The 20642-nt window shown below is 42.7% G+C and overlaps 1 protein-coding gene across 5 annotated transcripts in view; it reads left to right on the top strand.

The window, feature by feature from the left end:
* Nucleotides 1–20642, top strand: part of pcsk5a (proprotein convertase subtilisin/kexin type 5a) — a 25672-nt gene extending 5030 nt beyond the window's left edge. The window contains exons 7-35 of one of the 5 annotated variants that reach the window (XM_076988350.1): nt 6–106; nt 227–330; nt 594–711; nt 1054–1242; nt 1536–1672; nt 1797–1919; nt 2898–3000; nt 3087–3277; nt 3397–3481; nt 3630–3733; nt 3843–3984; nt 4142–4257; nt 4341–4443; nt 4631–4767; nt 6241–6441; nt 6595–6663; nt 6748–6790; nt 6909–7051; nt 9483–9683; nt 10216–10299; nt 10680–10878; nt 11069–11280; nt 11544–11786; nt 11992–12225; nt 12733–12907; nt 15283–15500; nt 15747–15847; nt 18748–18949; nt 19291–20642. In XM_076988350.1, the coding sequence (XP_076844465.1) occupies nt 6–106; nt 227–330; nt 594–711; nt 1054–1242; nt 1536–1672; nt 1797–1919; nt 2898–3000; nt 3087–3277; nt 3397–3481; nt 3630–3733; nt 3843–3984; nt 4142–4257; nt 4341–4443; nt 4631–4767; nt 6241–6441; nt 6595–6663; nt 6748–6790; nt 6909–7051; nt 9483–9683; nt 10216–10299; nt 10680–10878; nt 11069–11280; nt 11544–11786; nt 11992–12225; nt 12733–12907; nt 15283–15500; nt 15747–15847; nt 18748–18949; nt 19291–19781 (4569 nt within the window). In that variant the 3' untranslated portion in view covers nt 19782–20642. Of the gene's footprint in view, nt 1–5; nt 107–226; nt 331–593; nt 712–1053; nt 1243–1535; nt 1673–1796; nt 1920–2897; nt 3001–3086; nt 3278–3396; nt 3482–3629; nt 3734–3842; nt 3985–4141; nt 4258–4340; nt 4444–4630; nt 4768–6240; nt 6442–6594; nt 6664–6747; nt 6791–6908; nt 7052–9482; nt 9684–10215; nt 10300–10679; nt 10879–11068; nt 11281–11543; nt 11787–11991; nt 12226–12732; nt 12908–15282; nt 15501–15746; nt 15848–18747; nt 18950–19290 lie in introns of those variants that run through there. The other 4 variants (XM_076988348.1, XM_076988349.1, XR_013124663.1 and 1 more) reach the window with 4 other exon arrangements.

The raw sequence follows: 20642 nt of genomic DNA, 5'->3' as shown, positions 1-20642 counted from the left end.
CACAGGTGACGACTGATCTGAGGCAGCGATGCACTGACGAGCACTCGGGCACCTCAGCCTCCGCCCCCATGGCGGCTGCAATCATCGCTCTCACCTTGGAGGCAAAGTGCGTATATATATATAAGAGAGTGATCATGAGTGAACTTAGTGGCATTTGTCATGTACATTTCATGTACACTGGAGCATATATATCATACTTCATTCATTTGTTGCCCTCTGACCTCAGTCCGCTGCTGACATGGAGAGATGTGCAGCACATCATTGTAAGGACGTCACGTCGGGGTCACCTGCGTGCTCCAGACTGGCAGAGGAATGGAGCTGGATATGATGGTAACATCTAGGCCTAGTTCAAGCACTGTTAGAACCAAAGAAATTCAGACACACAGTTGTGTGCAAACCAATGAATGATAACATAGTTAAACCTTCTTGTTGTCTTTACTTCTTGCTGGTTACTCAGATTAATAAGATATAAATATATTTATATATAAAAATAAGATATAAAATGCAGGTAATGCATATAATGCATTTAATGCATGTGATTGTTCCTCTGTGTGTAATGTGTATTATCACTTGACGTAATGGCTTTTTGACAGTGAGCCATCTGTATGGGTTTGGGTTGATGGATGCTGGGGCAATGGTGAAAGAGGCAGAGACTTGGAGACAGGTTCCTTCTCAGCATGTGTGTAAGGAACACACTGGTCAGAATCAAAGGTAATAGCATCATATTTAAGGTATTATATGCAATGTGATCCTGCAAAAGACATTCATAGTCAGCAGAGGTGTCAATTCCAGGTTCAGAAAGTAAAAGTCCTCACCAGGATTTTGCTCAAATTTGCTAGATTTTCTAATTAGTGCAATCCAGGTAAAATTAGTGGAATCAACACAATCCAGGAAGCCTAAGCAAAATCCTGGTGAGGACTTTTACTTTCTGAACCTGGAATTGACACCTCTGATAGTCAGTTGTGACTAGCTAATACAAACAATGCAATGCAAACAATGCACTGCTTATTCACTTTCTCTCTCTCTCTCTCTATCCATGTTTCTCTCTCTCAGAGTCATTAGTCCAGAAAGAACATTGAAGTTGGTCTATGAGTCCTCAGGTTGCACTGCCCAGCGTGGTCAGCGCGTGCAGTATCTGGAACACGTGGTTGTACGCATCACAATCATGCACCCGCACCGTGGTGACCTGTCCATCACCCTCACCTCCCCATCTGGGACCTCATCTCAGCTACTTGCTGTCAGGTACGAACACACAACACCACTAACCTTCTAGACTACTTGAAATTGGCCCTTCAAATTGGCTCTAATAGGCTCTGCATGTCTTAGAACCTCCATGTATAAAGTAGAGCTTGTTTAGCCTCAAAGTCACACAGGGGATAACTTCAAGCAGTATTTCAACCAAAAACCCCATGAATGTGTATAAACATCCCCCATTTCAATACTTAGTAATGTACTAAAATTAGTACCAATGTACTAGTAAAAGTCCCTCATTAAAAACCTGTTTGACTGCCTCTTCACTGATCCTCCGGAAACAGGCCTAATGACAACTCAGCTGAAGGGTTTGAGCATTGGGAGTTCATGACAACACACTGCTGGGGTGAGAAAGCAGCTGGAGACTGGATCCTTCAAATCAAAGACATCCCATCCTTGAGGAGGAACATCCAACAACAGGGTGCCCATAGCCTTTTTGTGGTTTCCATTAAACCCCCATTATGTACTGGTTTAAGATTCTTATCTACACTCATTTGCAATAAATCTAAAGAGGTTTCTTTTTCTAATTCTTTTTGACCATTGAGGTATAGGGAAATTGTTAGAATGGACTTTGTTGCTTTACGGAACATCTGGTCACCCATATGAACGACATGAACAACCGCGCTCAGCTGAGATGTCCAGTGATTACAACTCTGAGGAATATAACAGTGGGCTGTTTTCATTTTATATCAGTTTATTGTTAATTTTATTGTTGTAATATGCAGTACTATGCAAAGGTTTTAGGCTACTATTAGATTTGTTGGTTTAGCAGTGGTATAATGACCATATATAATTATTCATCAGTCTCTTTATTAAGATACAACAGATTTTAACACATTGTTTTTCAGAACAAAATGGCTTCTACAGACAAAATGTCAGTATATAGTGTGACCACCCTTTGTTGTTAAGCACATCCTGAACTCTTTTGGGGAGACTGTCCTGAGGTTTTCTCAAAGTGAAAATGAAAATGTGCCATATTTGTCAATTGTGATTTTTCACCACAATCAAAATTTGTCCTCCGCATTTACCCATCTGTGCAATTAGAACACACACACACTAGTGATTAACTAGGGGGCTGTGGTGCACACATGCCCAGAGCGGTGGGCAGCCCTTGCCCAGCACCCAGGGAGCAGTTGGGGTTTGGTGCCTTGCTCAAGGGCACCTCAGTCATGGCCTCAGGTCTGGGAATCAAACCCATGACCCTCTGGTTACAAGACCAGTTCCCTACCACAGGACCATGACTGCCTCAAGTCATCTTCTGCAATACTGCACAAGGCTTCTTTCAGCTAATTCCACAGGTCTTCTTTAGATTGTATTTTCTTACATTTACATTTACATTTATGGCATTTGGCAGACGCCCTTATCCAGAGCGATCAGTTCCCTAACCACTAGGCCATGACTGCCCTCATTGCTATTGCTCAAGTGTAAGGGGAGGTCACACTAAATCCACATTGCCACTATAGCCTATAGAAGCCAATTTTGTTTTGTAATACATACAAATACACTTATTATTGTTATAAACATATACTTAGTATTGTAATACAGTATTTATTTTAGTTTCTTGAAATGTTCCACGGTTATCAAAGATGACAACAGCTCTCTAAGTGCTTTTTCCAATTCCTGTATTTGAATCCTCTATGTGCAAGGATCCTGTGACCCAGAATGCAGTGAAGATGGCTGTGATGGTCCCGGCCCACATCACTGTTTTTCCTGCTTGAACTACTTCTTGAAGTTCAAGAATGGCACTAGGTCAGATTCTCACGGATTTATTCATATCTCACATTTTGTTATGACATGACCGATAATCTGTCATGTATGTTTGGGTGTGTGTGTAGGACTTGTTTTTCTGAGTGCCCACAGGGCTTCTGGAGTGAACGAAAGCGCTGTAAGAAGTGTTTCACCAGCTGTGCCACCTGTACTGGAGGCCTCAGTAATCAGTGCTCCTCATGCGAAATTGGGTACTACCTGGATAAGGAGACCAGCAGCTGTATGACCAGCTGCCCAGATGGATACTACATCAGCCATGGCGAGTAGCCGGTAGTTAAAAGACTGGGCAGGAATTTAGAAATTACTGTCCATCCTGCGACACATTTCACTAACATTAGGGTTATTAATAACCAATCATGTACTTGTGTCTTACTACAGAGGAGAAATTGTGTAGGAAATGCAGTGACAGCTGTGTGAAGTGTCTTTCGCCCACAGTTTGCACAGAGTGCGCACAAGGCACAAGGTAATCTGTTATAAATTATATGTGGGATACTTTGTACATTGTTAATTCATTTACGATTAGGTGAGTACTATAAACATATATATTGTCTTATATTCTTTCTATCTTTCTCTCTCTCTTTCTCTCTCTTCATTCTCTGTGTTTCTCTCAGCCTAATGGGGATCAGGTGTCAGAAGAGTTGTGAGCCTGGTAGCTTTTATGATGTGAATAGTAATGCCTGTGAACTATGCCACAAAGCCTGTGCCACCTGTGCAGGTACCAAGCACTGGGTTAATGTGTGCATTAAGCTAGAATTTGTGTTTGTTTTTGTATGGTCTGGGTATTTAGCACAATGGGGTGTATGTATATGTGTGTGTGTGTGCAGCTGCAGGCATAAAGTCCTGCGACCGCTGTGCTGTGGGGTATCTGATGGAGGAATGGAAGTGTGTGTCCTCCTGCAGTCAGGGCTTTTACCCCGTGCACTCGTATTCAGACCCCACAGGACAGACACAGAACTCTTGTAGGAGGTATGTGCTTTCTATGTCTTTCATAGCATCCATTTCTGTGTTGTGTTTGACCTATTAAAAATCACCTACAATTGACATTTCTTTAATCGCTTAAATATGATCGTAATGGTTTATTCAGGGGTGTGTATGTGTTTTGTGTACGTGTTTTCCTACGCAGATGTGATGCTAGCTGTCTGAAGTGTGTAGGACCAGGCAAAGGGAACTGCAGTGATTGTGTGAATGGTTACTCACTGCGCAACGGTGTTTGTGTGCTGATTCATGATTGTAGTACTGGTGAGTCAGGCGTCTCATATTAGAAGCTGATGTTTCACTATAGGATTGCTCCTCAGCAGACACATTTGTGTGTTGTGTGACAGGAGAGTACCAGGATGAGTCTGGGAATTGCCATGTATGTGATAGAACCTGTCGTAAGTGCAAAGGGTCAAACAATGATGACTGCATTGGGTGCTCAGCTTCCCGGTAAAGATAAAGTTCCATAATTTATACTTCCATGGAAAACTTCCTGTTTTCCCAAATATCTATCTCAAATAAATAACTTTGCCACTTTGTATGATCAATATAAACACATATTTATACTTTGTGAATTTATAACTATGTGAAACACAGAGTCAGTGCTGTTGTGTGTTTTGATTTCGTGGTGTGCTAGCTGGCTGGATGATGGCCAGTGTGTGACACACTGTCCCAAAGGGAAGTACAAGTCTAGTGGTCAGTGCCATGTGTGTGACCACACCTGCGCTCAGTGCGTGGACGCTGGCCCTGCCAACTGCACTAGCTGCAACAAAGGTGAGAATCCACTCTGTAGTGTTTTGTTTTATTTTTAATGTTTTGTTTTTGTGAGTTTTTGCACCCAGAAAAAGTTGGTGGGCTTTTTTTTTTAAATAAGAAAATAATGTGAAAGCTGTTTTGTACACTAGGAAACATGTTGTCAGAGCTAATGTTGCTCCCCCAACCAACCACCAGAGGTTGTTATCACCAGAATACTAAGGGATTCCTAGCATACTCATTTATCTCTTTTTGCCTTACAGTGTCCTTAGCTCAGGCCTGGTACACCATGTGCTCTTGGACTTGTATTTTGCTAAAGTTTTGCCATACATACTATTTTTATCTGCCTGCAGTTGTGCCAGTATGATAGGGAGATTATTAAAAGGGCCCCGTGAATGACCAAATAATTATGAAGAAAAAACGACTTTTTAGGCTATAGGCATGAATGACTTAAAACAAGGATATGGCTATATGGGACAAAGATCAACATATTCCAGGATGGAAAGTGTGAGGTGAACAGGAAATAGCTGAACACCCCAGCGTGACATCTCATCAGTGTAACATGATGACAGTAGTTAGCAGGATGAATTATGAAATCTTATCATATTATCTTACCATAAGATGCCACAGTACCTCACAATGGCAAACTGACCTGAGATATATGACTGAAACAGTAATCGTGAGTTCGGGGGCAGATTTAACATGCATCAATGTGGTTCAGAAGTGAAGCAGCAGACATCTGGCAGACACTGATTGAAAAGGAACTAAATGTAAAAAAAAATAATAATAATTTTATATTTATGTCACTGTTCTGTATGGTGTAATGTGGTGGCTAACCAGGGGAGAACTGCGTGAGCCACCATGGGGTTTTAGGGTAGACAGGACCCAAATGCTGGGTATAACTACAGCTAGATGGTTTGGGCTGGAAAACAAAACAAAGTACAAAGACAGAGATAAACTCCCTAACAAAAGAAGCCAAAATAAAACTGAGAGACGAGATAACAAACTTGTCTTTAGATTTCAAAACTACAACTTTTTGTTGAGTAAGTAAAAAAGACCAGAGAGACTCGAGAGCCAGAAAATAAAAAGAGGACCCTCTAAAGAAAGTCTAGAACCCTCTACCAAAATATACCTGCTGTCTTGTATGCCAGAACACTGACCAAACTATTCAGCAACCGGCGTCTAAGAGGGAGCACTTATAAAGTGCTGTCAAGCTGGTGTAGCTCGTTAGGCTTGATTAGCCCGTTGGCTCCCTCTGGTGGCCGGTGGAGGTGTGGTGCTGCGGCCAACCTTTACAGATGCAGCCTCAAAATTGTGGAAAAGTCAATAATGTAAGGCACTGAAGTAGAAAGCGAAAGCAGTAACAATTGTCTCACTGCTCACATACACTGTCAGCTATGTCTGGTCCTTTTTCGACCCTTCTTCTGTACGATTGGGAGTTGTGTCTGTCTGACCTAAATGCCTTTGTATAACGTCTGAATGTCTGAACTGCAGATAAGTTTGGCCAGAACCGGTACCTGCATGCCCAGCAGTGCCTGCTAGCCTGCCCTGAGACTCATTTCTCCACCGCCCAGAATACATGCCAGATGTGTTCAGAAAACTGCAGACACTGCTCTTCTGCCACACACTGCCTCGAGTGTAAGAGCTCCTACAACATTAACCAAGGCAGATGCACCCAGCTAGAGTGTGGAGAGGGTAGGGGTTGTTCACTTCATACTTTTTCATCAGTTATGACTAGTTTAATAATCATATTAAGACAATTAATAATGGTTTCAGAGCATTAATGGGTTGTGTGTGTGTGTGTGTGTGTGTGTGTGTGTGTGTGTGTGTGTGTGTGTGTGTGTGTAGGGGAGGTCAAGGACCCAGAGTATAATGAGTGTATGGCATGTGAAGAAGGCTGCAGGACGTGTGTCCTGTGTAAGTTCTGCGCTCTCGTCCTGCGCATCATTGCAGTATGTCTCTCTTGGCTCTTTGCCGACTCTTTTGTCTCTTTCGTTATAGATAACCCCAAACACTGCCTGTCCTGCACTGATGGATATTACAAGTAAGAGAATATTGTATGGCTTAGAGAGCTTTGTGTGGTAACTTGTACAGAGCATAGTATTAACATTTAGTTTGCCCTTGACAGCAGGTGTGTGTGTGTGTGTCTGTGTGTGCCACAGGTATGAGGAGGGTTGCTACAAGCACTGCCCTGCTAAGACATACCCTGTAGAAGATACGATGAGTTGTGTGGTTTGTGAACAAGGCTGTGTCAGCTGTGATGCAGAGGAGTGTCACTGGTGTGAGACTGATCTCTTTCTGTCAGGTAGGCCTTCATGGTTGGACGTGTACAGTGTAGTCCAGATGTGTTTGTGTACTAACATTTCTGTGGTTCTTTTTGTTTTGGTTAGGACTTGCTTGTTAGGTTTTGCTGATGCTGCCATTCAAAATGAGCTCCAGATTATAGATGCCACAAAAGCAGGCAAAATGACCCAGAATCATCATCATCTTCTTTTGGCAATTCCCATTTAGGGGTCGCCACAGCGGATCAAACTCCTCCATCTGGCCCTGTCCTGAGTGTCCTCCACTGACACACCAGCCACTCTCATATCCTCTACCACTGCATCCATAAACCTCCTCATAGGTCTACCTCTCCTCCTCTTGCCTGGAAGTTCCATCCTCAAGACCCTCCTACCAATATACCTCTCCTCCCTCCTCTGTACATGTCCAAACCATCTCAATCTCGCTTCTCTAACTTTATCTCCAAAACCTGCTACATGTGCTGATCCTCTAATAAACTCATTTCTGATCCTATCCTTCCTCATCACTCCAAATGAGAATCTCAACATCTTCATCTCAGACACCTCCATCTCCCTCACCTGCCTCTTTGTCAGTGCCACTGTCTCCAGTCCATACAACATAGCAGGTCTCACTACTGTCCTATAGATCTTTCCTTTCATTCTAGCAGACACCCTTCTATCACAGATCACCCCAGACACTTTATGCCATCCACACCACCCTGCCTGCACCCTCTTCTTTACCTCTCTTTCACTTCCTCCATTACTCTGTACCCTCGACCCTAAGTAGGTAAACTCATCAACCTTCACCAAATCAACTCCTTGTAACTGGACCTGTCCACCGCCTGCCCTCTCATTCACACACATGTACTCTGTTTTACTCCTGCTCACGTTCATTCCCCTGCTCTCCAAAGCATTTCTCCATCTTTCCAAGCTCACCTCCACCTGCTCCATACTCTCACTACAGATCACAATGTCATCAGCAAACATCATAGTCCAAGGGGACTCCTGCCTAACCTCATCTGTCAGTCTGTCCATGACAATTATGAACAGGAAGGGACTCAGGGCTGATCCCTGATGTAGTCCTACCCCCACTTTAAACCCATCTTGTCATTCCTACCGCATATCTCACTGCTGTCACACTGTTCTTACATATCCTGCACTACCCTCACATACGTTTCTGCTACTCCTGACTTCCTCATACAATACCACAGCTCCTGTCTCGGTACTCTATCATAAGCTTTCTCTAAGTCAACAAACACACAATGTAACTCCTTCTGTCCTTCCCTATACTTCTCCATTAACACTCTCAAAGCAAACATAGCATCTGTGGTGCACTTAGCTGGCATGAAACCATACTGCTACTCACAGATCTCCACCTCTCCTCTAAGCCTAGCTTCCACTACTCTTTCCCAGATTTTCAGGCTGTGACTGATCAACTTTATTCCCCTGTAATTACTGCAGCTCTGAACGTCACCCTTATTCTTGAAAATCATTTCCATGCCTCCACTGGAATATCATCCGGTCCAACTGCCTTACCACACTTCATTCTCTGAATTGCAGCCCTTACTTCCTCCTTGCTCATCTGGGGCACTTCCTGATTCACAACCTCTTCCACTTCTAACCTTCTTTTCCTTTCATTCTCTTGATTCATCAGTTCCTCAAAATACTCCTTCCATCTTCCCAAGACACTCTCTTCACCAGACAACACATTTCCATCCATCCAATTATACTTTATTTATGCTGCTGCATCTCACTGGTGTGTAATTGTTTGTGTAAGACTTGTACCTGTGTTAAAATTGTAAAAACAACCTTGGGTATCTGGAAAGGTGCTATTAGATGTTCTCATAGAAGTTCCTGGTTCTTGTCAGCATTCTAGCACTTTGGATTGTGAATTGGACTGTTTGGATTGTGAATTGAGATGACATTGTGTATACTTAATTATTTTTAGTGCCTATGTATAAGTCTGGTGCCTATATAAGTCTCCCTCATGGCTTTGATTCTTTTCAACTAATTTGCTGGCAATTAGTTGGGCTAATCCTAACCCTAACCCTAACCCTAGGCTAATCCTAACCCTAACTTCTCCCGAGCCATAACATATAACATTTTCAACAAAGGGACGATATGCTGGTTCTAACTAACTTGTTTTGACTAACTTCATACTCATACAGATATTTTATTAGATAATGCAATAGCAGCTATAATGTTCATGCAGGTGTCTGGAACTGTGCCAAGATATTTTAGATAACTCATAGTCAATAAGTAATAATCTATGTTAACTCTGCAAATATGAGTTATCTGTTTTAACTATACACTATGAGTTGCATTGACCTCTTCCGCTTTCCTATTGCTGAGATAACAAAGTACTACGGTGGATTTGTGTGTGTGTGTGTGTGTGTGTGTTTACGTGTGTTTAGTTAAATATAATGCTTGAATAATGCTCAGTAATATGTCTTGCAGATGGGAAGTGCATACAAGAGTGTCCAGATGGTTTCTATGGTGATGAGAACACCCAGGAGTGTGAGAATTGTCACAAGGACTGCCTGAGGTGCAGTGGACCAGGCGATGATAAGTGTGTAAGCTGCTGGAACGGCCTGGTGTTGTCCAGTGGCGAGTGTGCGTGGGAAAAAGAGAGCTGCCCTGAAAAGACCTACCTCACAGGTGAGCCCCCTATTTTACTCTTGCCCTCACATATGAGCTTTTTTAATCCATCTGCAATCCAGATACAACCTCCCATCCAGAATTCTGTTAGCACCAGAAGTTAAGTGAACATGTCATGGAACTTTTTAGATGCTTTGCCATCACTCCATATTCCTAGGTAAATGGAAAATAGGAGTTCTGAAAGAAACTGGCCTTAAGGATTGTGATTTGAGTACCACCGAGTGAAGCCAGTGTTCAGAGAGAAGATAGCACATATAATCAAAATAGTGAAGTCAGTGTTCAGAGAGAAGATAGCACATATAATCAAAATAGTGGAATAGTGTCAACCTCTGGGTTCCTCTTTATTCTATCAGATTCTAACATGACCTTATAGATTCATAGCAAGGATGAATGTACATCCCAAGGATATTTGAAAGAGTCTTAGACATAATCACTACAACTCTAAAGGTAATATCAGTTTTGTTTTTGAATAAGTATATGAGCATTGTTTGATTTATTATGTCTGTTTTGTTTGCGGACTTGGGTCCTTCAGATGAACATGAGTGTGAAGCATGCCATCCTTCCTGTGAGGTGTGCTGGGGCAGCCAAAGGAACCAGTGCAGAACCTGCATCTCAGGTCAGAGTGTATGAAACATTTCAAATGCTATTTTAACATTTAAGTCATTAGAATAACATTTTGAATACAATGTTTTTGTTTTTTTGTTTACAACAAAACTTTTTACAACATATGTCACAAACACATGTTTTCAAACACATTGGTCCAAATACCTAATGAGAAAGCCAGGGGTGACAGCGGCAAGGAAAAAACCTTGTGAGGACAAAGACTCTAAAGGGAATTGATGCTCTATTGGACGGATGGATAAACAGTCCATATTTATGCTTCTGTTTCTAATCCCAGCAGTCTTCCAATGTGGGGTATTTAAAAAATATTTTAAATATTTTAAAGTAAGTTATTTTGTGTTTGTGTGTGTGTGTGCATGCGTGTGTGTATTTCAGGGCGGTATATGAACGCAGAGGAGCTGTGTGTCACACGCTGCCCCATGGGCAGCTTTGGCAGTAAGGCGAGTGGGCACTGTGAGTCATGCGCACAGGGCTGTGCCCTTTGCCAGGACCAGCAGCACTGCACTCGCTGCCTGGTAACTCGCAAGAGCGCCCTCTATTTGCAGGACGGACTGTGTGTCCGCCAGTGCTCCAGGTCAGATGTCTTCAGTTTAATTGTATTATTATAGTATTATTTATATTTGTGAAATGGATTTAAAATTGGAGTGGGATTTAAAATGGGACACCAGATTTTTTATTTTAAATAAGTAGTTATGGACCTTAACTAGTAATTGGAAGGCTGCCAGTTCAGTGTGTGTGTATGTGTGTGTGTGTGACTCTTGCAGAGGCTACCCTGCTGGAACAGAGTGTAAGAGCTGTGCACCAGGCTGTGCGTCATGTGAGATGAACGCCACACACTGTCTCAGCTGTGATCAACCCTTACTGCTTCACAAACATGAATGTGTGGAAGTGTGTCCCCCTGTGCACACTATTCGAGGTGGTGAGTGTGTGGCCTGCCAACAAGACTGCCTCCAGTGCTCTGAAGACCTGTGTACAGGTGAGAAAATTACTCATTGTGGCACTGTGTCCAGTATCCTTGCCTGAATATGACTTTATCAATCACAGCATAAGCAACTCCAACATGTAAATGTTGGACTAAACCTGTGAATAACAAGAGAACAACAGTAAGAACTCCACTGGCACTGTAGCATTTGTGCCTTTATTAACCATTGCGGTATCGATATGTTTATTTACAGTCACAGCACTTAAAACAATAAGTTTATATACATGTTTATCTCTTTTTTCGTTTTCGTCTTTCAGAGTGTAACAGGATCACATTCCTGTATAATGGAGAGTGTGTGTCTATGTGCCCGGCTGGCTATTTCGAGCACACAGAGCAGCGTATGTGCACGCGGTGCCACTCTGACTGTAAGCAGTGCAGCGGCCCGGATCGTAACAACTGTGATTCCTGCAACGACCCTGACAGAACCCCCCAAGATGGAGCATGTGTGAAAGCCTGCCCCCTGCAGACCTACAGGGATAGTGGGTCTGAGGAGTGCATGAGTAAGTGTTAAAAAATACATGCAACTGTACGACATTGAACACGGCAATGAGCATTCAAAAGTACTTTAGCTGCAGAAGAGATTTAGCTACTTTTGAATTTCTGCATTTTATTAAATTGTTAAATGATTATTGAACCCAAGCTGTTCCAAAGTGCATTTTTTGTTGCTCTTAAAATGTTTGTTTTTAAGTTACTGGTGTCCCCCAGTGTGTCACAGCACCTGCCAGACCTGTTCAGGTCCGCTGGACACAGACTGCCTCAGCTGCATAGAGGGCCTGAGGACAGACACGTATGGGCGCTGTGCCACACCCACCACCTGCCCCACCCACCACTACAGTGATGATGATGGCGAGTGCCACCTGTGTCACAAGCAGTGCCAACAGTGTGGGGGCCCAGAGGCTAGCCAGTGTCTCAGCTGCTACACCGGCCGCTACCTGTTCAGTGAGTCGGCGCAACGAGGCATTTAAGCTTCCCTGAGGCCCCTGCTGGGACTCATACATGTACATGTGCTGCTGGGACTCATACATGTACATGTGCTGCTGGTCAAGTGATAGTTAGCTATAAAAAGAAAAGGAAACACATGCAAATAATGTCCACTTGATGTAGTTCATCCTGCTCTACTCTGGTAGCACAGAGTAAGAGACATTTTCCTGAGCAAGCACTGAATAAATATACTGTGTTCTGAGTGATATTGGAGTGTACACACAAGAGAATCACATTGCAAACGGCCACTTCTGCTGACTACCAGAGAACAGGCTAGAGGAGTCATTTACCCAAACAAGTAAAAATAATTAAATACAATCACATTGTCATTAGCCATGTTCACTCGCTGGTATGCCTATTAATCAATTTGGGTAAAGTGTTCTACTAAGGTTCAGGTGGGGAGCACTGATCAGAATGATGATCACTGTCCTCCAATGAAAACCAGACCCTGGTGTGTCCTTGCAGATACCACCTGTGTGAAGGGCTGTCCATCAGACTTCTTTGGCGGAGAGACCCAGAAATGTGAGCCATGCCACCCAAACTGCTTGACTTGTGTTGGTCGACAGAGTCATGAATGCCTGAGCTGCAGCGCCCACCTCTACAGAGAAGACAAGGAGTGTGTGGAGACCTGTGGAACTGGGTAAGCTCAGCACTACCTCGCTCCACTACCACGCCCACCACGTCACCTACTACATGGCAACACAGTGGCTTGGTGGTTAGCACGTTTGCCTCTCAGCACTGGGGTCTTGGGTTCAAGTTAGTGTTGTCAAAAAAATCGATATATCGATACGTATCGATACTGAACATTCTGAAATGGTACAATACTCGTTTCCCTTAAGTATCGATTCTTTTTACATAAAATGCGCTTTCGTTTGACCCAACCAAGCTGCCGTGATGCACAGGACAGTTTGTAATGCTAATATGGCAGCTAAAGCAAACGCAGTGCTGTTGGATTCAAAGCAGATACAGATGGAAAACCGAAGGACATGAACAAGCCCGTTTGCAAGCGGTGCTTTTGGAACATTTCAACGAAGGGCGCTAAAGCCTGGTTGAGTGACCATAGCGCTCGACTCCGCGCGCACCTCGCGCGAACCTCCGCGAGCGGTGGAGGCTTCATACTTTCCACTTTGCAGTGTTGTCCGAAACTATGTGGTAGTATAAAAGAAACACCCCTCAAAACAGGGGAATGAACACTTACCTAACGAATTTTAACGCTGCTTTGTGTTTCAGGTTTGAAAAGTGCTGCAATTTAGGCTAAAGTACTTGAAAATGTTGAAATTGTAACTACTTCGTTTCACAACAAATATCTGTCTGACTGAACAGTTTTCTTGTACGTTAACAAATACGAGCCTCTTGTAATTCCAGGATGAAACATGAGAGAACGTGAAGACGTTAAGATTGGGCGTTTTGAAAATAAACAACCATTAAATAATGTGATTAAAAGCGCAATATTTCGAATCATTTCGAGTATATGTATAAATATTTAACTTAATTAAGTTTAACGTGCTGGGAAATATTGGTACAAGCGCTTGAATTGAACCCTGCAAACATGACTTTGTTCATTGCGCTGAGGCGCGGCGCGCGCGAAGTTACAAAATTCGAGAGGTGCACGACCTCGCGTGCGCCGCGCTTCAGCGCGATGAACAAAGTCATGTTTGCAGGGTTTATACACCTTGTGGAATTCAAACACTTGTATGTCACTTTCAAGGTCCATTTCATTATTTCCCAGCACGAGCAAAGACACTTTGTCAGACGTTCAAAAGACGTCCACTGAAAAGCCAGAATGAAAGTTTTAGTGACGTCTTTTTTAAACGTCTATTACTGCCGTTCAGTTGCAGTTTTTGCCCGTCCTGACATCCAATAAAGGTCCTAGTCAGACGTTCAGATAGAAAACTCGTCATAGACGTTCATGTTAAGTTAAAAGGTTAAGGTCCTAGTCACACTGTCAGATTTTGAACCAGTTTTGAACGTCCACCAGACATGCAAAAATGGGTCTGGACTGACCGACGTGATACAGACTTGATTTTAACGTCTTTCTGACGTCGCATGTTTGTTGGGATAAGTTAAATATTTATACATATACTCGAAATTATTCGCTTTTTTATCACATTATTTAATGGTTGTTTATTTTCAAAACGCCCAATCGTAACGTCTTCACGTTCTTTCATGTTTCATCCTGGAATTACAAGATGCTCGTATTTGTTAACTTGATACAAAAGAACTGTTCAGTCAGACAGATATTTGTTGTGAAATGAAGTTACAATTTCAAGCATTTTGAAACACAAAGCAACATTCATTTGTTTATAAAAAAATAAAAAGGCTTTAAAATGGAAATTAGCACCGTATCTGACTTTGGTATTGAAAATGGTATCGAATTTCAATATTTTTTTAAGTATCGTATCGAAGTTGTAATTCTTAGTATCGTGACAAGCCTAGTTCAAGTCCTTGTCTGAGTGGAGTTTCCATGTTCTCCCCGTGTCTGTGTGAGTTTCCTCCCACAGTCCAAAAACATGGAGGTTACGTAAATTGACAGTCCCTGACAAATTCTCCCTGAGTGTGTGTCAATGTTTCTCTGTTCAATAAAAGTGTGTGTGCTTGTATGCCCAGTGGTAGATGGTTCTCTGTCTGTCCTCCCCTTCCTGTACCCCATTCAGTCCCCCAGGGGGCTGTGGATCCTGGTAGAGAGTACGCTGTGCCGCTTCCTGCCGGTGTGTGATTGGTTGTGTAAGACCTGTGTTAAAATTGTAAACTGACCTTTGGTATCTTGAAAGGCGCTATATAAATTGACCATTCATCATGCCACTACCACACCCACCATGTCACCTACCACCACACCCCCTACCACAGATTTCTAATTTAAATTACAGGACTAAAATATGAGTAATAATAAAGCATGTAACCAAAACTCAAATGACTAAATTGTATCAACACACTATCAGTGCGTGCTGTACAGGACTGCTGAACACTTTTGGCAAACGCATACTGATATGGGCAACCTTACCACTTCTACTGCAGTCACTACGCAGACAAGGACTCAAGGGTGTGTGAGCAGTGTGATGAGAGCTGTGCAGCATGTGAGGGAGCAGATGCTACAAGCTGCCTGAGCTGTAAGGATAGCTTGCTGTTCCTGAGGAAGCTGGGCCGCTGTGTGGCCTCTTGCCCAGACCTGCACTACCAGAACATAGCTCAACGTTCCTGTGAGCTCTGCCACACATCCTGCAGGACATGCACAGGTCAGCAGGCCCCTCATACACTTTTCAAAACTGATTGGAAAACTTCTGAAAACATCATATAGACAGGCGTTATCAGTAAATCTGAAAAAAGTAATAAAAAAAATGATTTAAACATACATGAGCAAACCTTTAAAATTCTCTGTCTTGAAAACTCCCGTGTGGGGGGGGGGGGGGGGGGGGGGGGTTTGTTTGTTTTGGACAGTTCCTAAACTTATCATGAAAGACTCTGGTATTTCTAACCGGCAGGTAAAGGGGAACAGGACTGCAGCTCCTGTCATCCTGGATACACACTTACTGAGGGGGCCTGTAAGTCACACTGTGACATGGGGGAGTTTCCCACAGACAAGGTACTTGCCTGGAGACAGGGCTGGACTGGTAATCTGGCATACCGGGCATTTGCCCGGTGGGCTGACAGTCCTCAGGGGCCATTGGATTTTTTTCCTTCCGTTTTTTCCTAAGAGACCAGCCCACAATTTAGAGGGGGCGGCCCATTGGCCCATCTTCATTATAGACAGTGGACTGAACCAATCAGGATATAGGACGAAAGTGGCCCCACCCTTTCTCTGCGTGGTCCGCTGTAACTCCCGCTACGTTCAGTGTTGAGCGCGTTGTTAAAGGAGAGGCAGCATGGAGCAACAGAAGCGGCAGAAAGGAGGAGCGGAGAAGTTACGCGTGAAGAAATTGAAGAGTCTCAATGTAGATGATTCGAAATGTGTAAAAACCACAGACATGTTCGCTGCTGTAGCCTCCGCGTCCCCTGTAGGTGAAGACAGCAGCAGCAGACAGGGAGAGCAGCAGCCAGAGATGCAGGCTTGTGAAAGAGAAACCGAGGGACAGACTGAGAGGGAAAATGTAGTATGTAAGCAGGTAGTAACGTTAGGATAACACGGGGACTTTATTACATGAGAATGATGAGCAATGACGATTGATTAGTATCAATATTAATTGGTATTTGCATACTTCCCAAAATCGGGCAGCCACGTGCCCTTATTTTGATAAAATTGCAAATGGTCAAGACTGAGAAGTGTTGGATAAGCAGCAAGTGTCCATTTTAGGCTATCATAGCATTTTAGATATTTATGTTAAAGGTGTGTTGAAAGGCTGCATAGTAGTTTGAATTTGTAGCCTCTATGCTGTGGTTCAACATGTTTTAAAAAGCACTCAAACAAGTAAAATTAAAGATTTTAAAACTTATAAATGATAAATAAAAGCTTTGCAATTTAAGCATAACTACAGTAAGTGTAAAGTGTAAGTGTAAGATATGCCCACACTGAATAAGAGTAAAACGGTGTCAAATGATTTTAAGACATCTTTGCGTTGCATGAATTCATAAAGCAGCTTTGTTTGTAGTCACATACAAATAGCCTACATGTTATACTGTAGGTGTTTAAAGGAGTGAGCACCTTTAACCTGATGAATTAGAATTGAACTGTTATATCGAAGAAATTCAGAAAATAGATATTAGAGATGATTTCAATAAAATCATAATAGTGATTATGATATAATAATGGTAAGATTGAATCCAATTACTAACCAGTAATTTTTAAATTATTTTTTCCACCCCACATACATAAATTACAAGTCGGTTGTGCTCTGCTAATTACAAGGAGCCGATCTAAACAAAAAATGCCAGGGCCGATTTTTTGTCCCAGTCCAGCCGTGCCTGGAGATCAGTGCAGATCACAGTTTTCCCAGCTTCAGAGCAAAAATTATCAAGCCAAGTGCAGATTAATTTATTTATTCTATACTACTGAATCCAACATTTTATGTATTTGCTTTTATTTTCATCTTGCTTGTAAATCTCAAAATATTTATTATTTTCTTTAGTCCGTTCTGCACTAGAGCATCAGTAATCAACACATTCACTAATGGCGCATTTCCACTAGGGCCTGCTTGGCGCGGTACGGTTCGATACGGGTCGATTCGCAACGGAACGGTACGGTCGCGTTGTGTTTCCATTACAATGGTGAACCACCCCAATGTGGGTGGAGTCGCTGTTGGCGCGCGGGTTGTAGTGTCGTGACATCATTTGTATGCGACCACAACACAAGTTCGCCAAGCACCCTGAGGAAAGCCCGGTTGAAGGAAACATTTTCCGCCAACTCCGCTCGCCTCGTCAGTGGAAGGGGAATCTTGAACGTAAAAAATAACAAATATTAAACACAAGCATTCCCGTGAAAGCAACAACAATATAGCGTAACTGCACAAAATGTGTAGCACGTCATCGCTGCTCATGCTGTGTTTATGGCTACAGCTAACTAGCAACTAGCAAGGCTAAGAGCTAGCTATTGTACAGTAGTGACTGTGGTGGTAACATTAACTACAAACACAGCTCTAAATTCCTGCGTTTACAATAGATGCGTTCATATTACGTTCATATTACATCTTTTACGAGCCTAGTAGTAAAACTGTGAAATCACAATACACTCACCATTCTCCGTGGCCTCCAGCACCAACATTGTCATGTCCAGCACGTTTTCTCTTCCGTTACTGGCTGGCCGGTGACCGTATATGACATCCATTTGCTGGAACCATTTCCAGTCTTTGCGGTTTGCTCCGCTGCGTCCGTTATGGTCCTTCACCGCCCGGTAATCGCGTTAAGCTTTTTTAGCTTGGACCGGCACTGCTGAACGGACCGCTGATAGCCATGAGTGGCCATTAGCGCGGAAACCTCGCTAAAAACCTTTACATTTCTAGTGGCCCCGTCCAGTTCGCCCTGGATTTTTTGATCGCTGATTATTAACAGAAAGGTTTGTACCTCGGCGTTTGAACAGGGACCAGACTTCGCTCCTTGGGTTTTAAAAATGGCTGAGGAGTCCATAACATAGCGGAGGAGTCGCTCTCCTGACGCAACCTGTGACGACACTCCCTGGCCAATCAGTGTCATGCTGTTCCTCCACGTCACAGAACTGTACCGCTTCGGAACGGTTAGAACCTCGAGCGAGTCGGTACGAAAAAAGTACCCGAAGGGGCCGGCTCACAGGGAAGTGGTACTAATGGAAACACTCACAAACCGTCGCGAATCGAACCGTACCGCGCCAAGTAGGCCCTAGTGGAAATGCGCCATAATTGAATTTGGTGGATTTTTGGAATTTAGAGCAGGGTAAATAATTTGAAGTGCAAGAGAACTCCCAGACCATGACTGAGACACAGGGGTTCAGGACTGAGACATAGGGGTTCAGAACTGGGTTCACAAAATGCAGAGGTCAAGTTTTGTTTGTCATTGGCTTGACTTTTCTCTTCATAGGACCATAATTCTAATTGTAAAACCTGCGATGAGACTTGTTTGGCTTGTAAGGGGCCTGGGCCACAAAACTGCACATCCTGCCATGAACCGTTCATTCTAACTACTGGATCGCGCTGTTTGGCTTGCTGTTTGAACCAAGAGGCAGATGAAGAAGAGATAAGTGTGCAGGAGAAAGAGTGCTGCAATTGTACACAAACCACAGGTATGTATACCTATTTTCAGGATTGCATATGATATACGTATATACTATGCTGAAATAAATTATATATTGTAACATTTATATTCAGTATATAGAAATTCATTATATAGAATTAACATATTTATGTTAGAGCCATTTAGCTATAAGACATAAATTCTACATTACTGTTACATAGCTAGGCCTATACAGCCTACCTAGTCAGAAACTCCTAGATATGATGTTCAACAGAATTAATATCTACATGAACACTAACATGAAATCTCCATTAGTCTTGTCATAAGCTACATGCTTTGGCTTGTTACTAAGGCCTTCTGCCTACAGCTGTACTGTCTGCCTCCTTTAAGGTGAATGTGTCCTCAGTACAAACTTTGCCTTCCGCAACCATGAGGAAGAAGAGAAGTCAGGCAATCTCGCCATATTTATCACCACCACCATCCTGCTAGTGGGTGGGTTAGTCACTTTAGTAGTCATGTTGATCAAACGCTCCACATCCAAAAAGCCCCCTCCCAACAACACTGTTACCCGGGGTTATGAAAAATTGGGCCATGGTGGAAGTATGGATAGACACCATAGCAGAAGTATGACATCATCATCCTCCACCTATGGAGGCCAGGCCAGCTCTAGTTCCAGACAATTCCAGGAGGAACAGCTGGTGGACCTCAGCGATGGCCATTTGGGCCAGGGTGATGATGAGGACGATGAAGACGAAGTAGATGAAGATATTGTGTACATGGGCCAGGATGGTACAGTTTACCGCAAGTTCAACTATGGGAAAATGGGAAAAGACCAGGAGGATGAGCTGGACTATGACGATGAGAGCTATAATTTCCAATAATTAAAAAAAGCTTCCCAAAACACTCACTGGTAGCAGAAGCACTTTGTCTCCAGTAAAAAGTAAGTTTGCCCCACTAGTCCAGTAAATAACTTAAAGTTGAAACTACACCTCAGAGACTGTAAAATAACATCTATACTGGCATTATAGGCCAAAGCTAAACTGGGTTCAATGTCTATAATAGAAATGCTTTCAATATTATGTTTTAGAAAACAATAGGACATGTATAAGATACTTTATAAATGCTTTGGTTTACATGTGATTTACTTACAGCAGGTAGTGGTAGGTGTAGAAAGTCCACTATGAACTTGGTATTGGCTTTTAATTTGCTCTCCTTGCTCTATGTATTTCTCTAGGTTTACTATGTTTGGTCAGACAAAAATCAGTTAACCTCAAGTCTCAATTTTCTCATTTTCAACACCTTAGTGCAAATTGTTTTTTTGTGCAATTTCTGAATGTGTGAAGCATGGCAACACCCCCTAAACAGTATTTATTATTACTGATGAAGGGCTCACGGGGGAATGAGATGCCGTTCCCTTTACAGACAGGTTGCCTTTGTTTGCAGTCATTGATATTGTTGTGGAAGTGTGTCTCATCCACTCATTTTAATAAAAGTGGAATAACAAATAATGACTTTCTGAAATTAAAATAACAAATAATGACTTTCAAAAAGACCTGGACAACAACTGAAATATTTTAAACAACCTTTATCAATTTCCAAACTAGCAGACATCTGACCATTCAGACAGAATAATGCATGCTGTAGAGTTAAGTTCAAGGTAAATGTATCGGTACATTCTGCATCATTTTACAACATGTTGAAAAGGCTCAAAGATATCCATCTATTCAACAGTTTTGAGATTA

The sequence above is a fragment of the Brachyhypopomus gauderio genome, unplaced genomic scaffold (genome assembly GCF_052324685.1).
Source record: "Brachyhypopomus gauderio isolate BG-103 unplaced genomic scaffold, BGAUD_0.2 sc61, whole genome shotgun sequence".
NCBI classification, from domain to species: Eukaryota; Metazoa; Chordata; class Actinopteri; order Gymnotiformes; family Hypopomidae; genus Brachyhypopomus; species Brachyhypopomus gauderio.
This window is presented reverse-complemented; position numbering and strand designations above follow the sequence as displayed.